Below are 4,543 nucleotides of genomic sequence, written 5' to 3'. Positions count from 1 at the left end.
ACCTGGGGCCCGCCCGCCTGCCACTGCCGGCTGCGGGTGCTGGATGCCGTGCCCGTCCCCCTGGCGGCGCGGGGTGGCGAGGGGTTGCGCGCGGGCGGTCGCGGCGGCGTCTGATGGCGCGGCCGCCGTGCGCCGCGCGTCACCTCTGATATTCAAGGGAGGCCGCTGTGCAGTGTGCTGTTTCGGCTGCTGACGTCTTTACCCACCATTCCCTGACTCCCCACGCCGGGTGGGGCCGGCGCGCGCAACTGGCCCTGGCGCATGTCCTGATCGGACGGAAAGCATGGCATATTCTTTGCACATCTATCTGGGCTTCCGTCCTGCATTCTGTTTAGATGTTTCTCCAAGGGGGTCTCGGCCGTCGGCTGGCGGGACACCCGACCCCCTAGCACTGCCCGAAAGCCTTGTGCCCGCGATTGCATGGCCGCACGCGTGGTTTCTCCAGGCACGCCGCGTGGCGGCCTTGGATTCTTCTTTTCTTCCACCTGCGCAGACGCATTCCCCTTTGCACGACATGTCCCCCCCTACTTCCTTGAGCGCCGCGCCGGTGGCTGGTGGGTGCTGGTCTGTGGGTTTTGAGGGGCGCCCGGCCGGCCCCGACCCGTCCCCAAGCCGCAAGCGGCCCTCTTTTCTCTCTGCATGCGGGCAGATGTTGCCTGGGGGGCGCCTGCCTATTGTTTGCAGTCACACGCCGTGCGGAGAAGGGTGTGAGTGGGAGGTGGCCGTGTGCCAGCGTAAGAAAGGGGAATGCTGACGGGGACTTTGCATGCATGACACTGCCGGGGGCGGCCCTCGCCCTGCCCCCCCCCCCAACCACCCACACGGCCATTTGTTGACCCGACCCCGGCGAGCATTACGAGATCAACGGCCCTGCTCATGATTCAGGGCGCTTCCGGCTTGACAGGGGAGGGCGCGGCCTTTGCGCGGTGATGTCACCCGCCCGTCCCTGATTACTCAGTGTCCATTGATTGCGCCACCCCCACCTGTTCGCGAGAATGTAACAATATTTATGCGGCCCGATGTTTAGGGGAGGTTGGACCGCGAGACAAGATGGCGAGCAGTAGCGGCAGCGGCGCCCGTTATCCGCACGTTGGGATGCTTGGCGGGCAGCATTGGTAGCGATGAGGGGTGGCGCGATGGGAGCAGGCTGTAAACAAGCGCTACTAGGAGCGCCAGGCGCCTTTTCCTGCGCCAGGACATGTACGTGCGGCGGCTCAAGCATGCGCGGACGGCGTTGATATGGGTCAGGCGGCACTGCCCAAGGTCCAGGCCGTCCTTATGTGCGGCTACATCTGCTGTGGCCAAACAGGATTTGCGCAAGGCAGGGAAGCGATCGTCTGGGTTTGCTCTATTTGGGTGATGTTTGTGTGTTTGTGATTGGGTACTGGGGTGCCGCGTGCAGCCCAGGTGACACACACCCTGACACACAAGCAGGCCGCAGCTAGGCTCTGGCTGGACACAAGTGCTGAGGTGGAGTGTGAACATAGCTGCCCATGCGGCAAACGGCTCGCAGAACAAGTTGATGCAGGTCGCGCCCGGGATCGTCACCTTCTTACCATATGCACTGATATCATCGCTGATATTACCGTATCGCTGGAGCTTTGACCAGATCGCGCGGCAGATCGAACGCACGCTTGATGGCTAGCAACGGGCAGGTATTATGTGATTTTTGGAGTCCAGCAATTATAATGCCGTGACATGTCATCCCGCACTGCGTCCTTGCACGCACAGCGCCGCCGCCGCCGCGCCACAGCAGCTGCACCCCCTGCTCATCGTAGCAGCAGGGCGGCGCCAACGAAAGCAATTCTCCAACCCCTTGACGCTCCGCGCGCGCCGAACAACGCAATCGCATCCGCGATTCCCAGCTTCCAGCGGCGCCGATCGGCGCCGTGTTGCCCAAGGCTGGCCTCATCGTCAGTGAAAAGGGCGGCCTGGCTGAAGTCCTCTGCAAACCCAAGATCATGCCGCTGAAGTCTGTGACCCTTCAGAAGCTTGAAGAGATGGAGGTATGAGCGCGAGTGCAAGCTGCCATGCATGCGTGCAAGGGGCGGCTGGGCTCGAAGCATGGCGCATGACGCATGGCGCATTGCGCATGGCGCCTGCGGCGCTGTTGTGGGGTGCAGCGCCCTCAGCCGCAAAGCAACACACGGACTATGCGTGCGGCACTCATACTGTATTACTCGCATCGCATGACCTGCATGCATAGGTCACGCCTCTTGCGTGATACATTGCACCGCTGGGACGCCTCCGCTGTCTCGCTCGCGTGGTCGCCTTGGCCAAAATTCGCCCTTGCTTGCATCACCAACCACGCAGGCCAAGGCGGCGCAGGCGGCGCGGCAAAGCAGGCCCCAGACAAGCGCTGCCGGCTTCTAAGGCCCAGCAGTTTGTTATGTTTTCCCTGCAAGCTGTCTGCCGCGACATGCGGTTGTGGCTGCGTTGTTTGCAAAGGTTTTCCCGCTTGTCAGCCATTGGCCCCAACTTGCATGGCGCGCAGGCCCTTGCTGCTGCCATCAGCCCCCAGGCCGCGAACATGTAGCCTTGGGGGAGACGGCTTCAATGAGCGTGTATATCAGCAGCTAGCAGACCAGTACCGTCACTGCCGCCGCCGCTGTATGGGCAGGCTCCGCCCAAGGCCCAAATGTCGCATCGCCGAACGATGATCACAATTCAACAGCCCATGTAATAGCAAGAGCCTGCCATTAGTGTTACTCTCTTATCGCAATCCTCGCAAAGGCTCCGCCCATCACTCCAAACCGCACCACGAAATGAGTCACAGGGCCAACCGGCATCGGTGTAATCGCCAGTCCGGCATGAGAAACACCTAGGCGCACCATGCCGCGCAAGTTGCGCCAGCATGGGCTACCGCCCACTGCGGCTGCTTGCAGGTCGGGTGGATGACGTGTTGAGGCGCAAACTGCCCGCTGGCTGTGCTCGTCCCGGTGCAGGTGCACGGTCTCTCGATGAATCACAGGCTTTGGTGGCAAACCGAATTTGAGTTTGCAGAAACATGTAACAACGCCGCAGCACTCAGACTGGTGCAGCCAGGTGCAGCCAGGTGCAGCCAGCCTTGTCTGAAGGCCAGCCCCGAGCAGAAAGGCCGTCAGACGAGGTACTCAACATTGATATATGCGTGTAGATGTGTGTGTTTGTGTTTGTGTGAAACATGCTTGTTGGATGCAAACCGTCACAAATACGTGCGGTGACCAAGCGAGGGCGCCAACTGGCTGCCCTGCCCTATGCAATGTGGGGGGACTCCCTGGCTGGGCACTCCCTGGCTGGGCAGCGGGAGCGATGACGCGCACACGGCGCCTCTGCAGGCCTTTGACATGGTCCATGGTGAGCCGTAAAGCGGGCCTTCTAAGCGCGCACAGCAAACTCGCAGTGCAATGAACCAGCGAGCCGCATGCGACGACATGCGGCACCATGCGGCGCCATGCGGCGCCATGCGGCGCCATGTGGCGCCCTTCCATCGACCCACGGGGCCCGTGCGCACCCCTTTATACCTCACGAGCCTGCGCTGGCATGTGCTCGCTCGCCACTGCCGCAGAGCGCGCTAGGCCGCGTCGCGTCATGCCAGCAAGGCGGCCAGCCGCCGGCGCCGCTCGTCCAGCTTCCCCGCGACTTCCTCCGCGGCCGCTGCCCGCAGCCCGGCGACCAACGACGCCGGCAGCCCGCCCACGACGCTCCGCTTGTACGCCGCGCCGACGAGCGCGCCGCCGCGCCCCGGCCCGCAGAGCGCCTGCGCGCAGCGCGCCTCCAGCAGCCGCGGCAGCGCTTGGGGGTGCGCGCAGCTGAACACCGTCGACTCTGAAAGCGCCAGCAGCGCGAGGCCGACCCTGTGGAGCACTTTTGGGCCCTCGAACACGAGGCAGTCCCATACCCGCGCCGTCGCCTCGAGATCTCCGAGAGATCCCACGAAGCACCTCGAGATCCAAGGGGAGATCAGGTCAGCCGGGGAGATCTCGAGCTCGTCGGTCAGGTGGGCGTGGACGCGGGGAGATCTGATCTTAATCAGGGAGGCGAGGAGGTGGCACTCCACCATCACGCCGTGCTGGCCCTGGAGAGGTGACGACGAGATTGGGCAGATGCTAGTGGGCGGAGACGGATGATATTGGGCGCGGAGGCGTCGGGGGCGCGGCCGCGTACGCCATCGCAGGCGGTGCGCCTCGAGTCACGGCGGCTGGCGAGCTCATGCGGCGCGGCACAAAGCGGCGCGGGCGGGGGTGAGGCGAACCTGTAAGTCGCCCGCGCCGAACAGGCGGTCTGCCAGGCCAGCCAGCGTCCAGAAAGCGCGCTCCTCATCTTCAGCGACAGCCAATAGGAAGGCGGCCGCCACGCCGACGCCGCGCCAGAGGCGCCCCGGCGCGGCGGGGTCGCGCGCGGCGAGCGCGACCAGCATCCGCTGCAGCGCCGCGGGCGCGTCGGGGCGCGCGGACAGGCGCGCGGCGGCGCCTTTTGGCAGGCCGGAGTCTCGCTGCCAGGGGAGGGCGCTCTCCTCTCTGATTGCTATCCAGGCGTCGCCGCTGATTGCTGACCTGACGCT

General features: G+C 64.4%; 1 protein-coding gene across 1 annotated transcript; it reads right to left on the bottom strand.

The window, feature by feature from the left end:
* Nucleotides 1-3,568: 3,568 nt before the first annotated feature.
* On the bottom strand, nucleotides 3,569-4,057 carry MNEG_12649 (hypothetical protein; the record flags this gene model as incomplete). Its single annotated transcript, XM_014038878.1, has 1 exon — nucleotides 3,569-4,057. A coding segment is annotated over one exon (489 nt), but the record flags the coding sequence as incomplete, so codon positions are not given.
* Between the last annotated feature and the right edge of the window lie 486 nt (nucleotides 4,058-4,543).

This window comes from Monoraphidium neglectum, assembly GCF_000611645.1.
Source record: "Monoraphidium neglectum strain SAG 48.87 unplaced genomic scaffold scaffold03355, whole genome shotgun sequence".
NCBI classification, from domain to species: domain Eukaryota; kingdom Viridiplantae; phylum Chlorophyta; class Chlorophyceae; order Sphaeropleales; family Selenastraceae; genus Monoraphidium; species Monoraphidium neglectum.
Note: the sequence above shows the minus strand (reverse complement) of the source record. Positions and strands in the feature narration are given on the sequence as shown.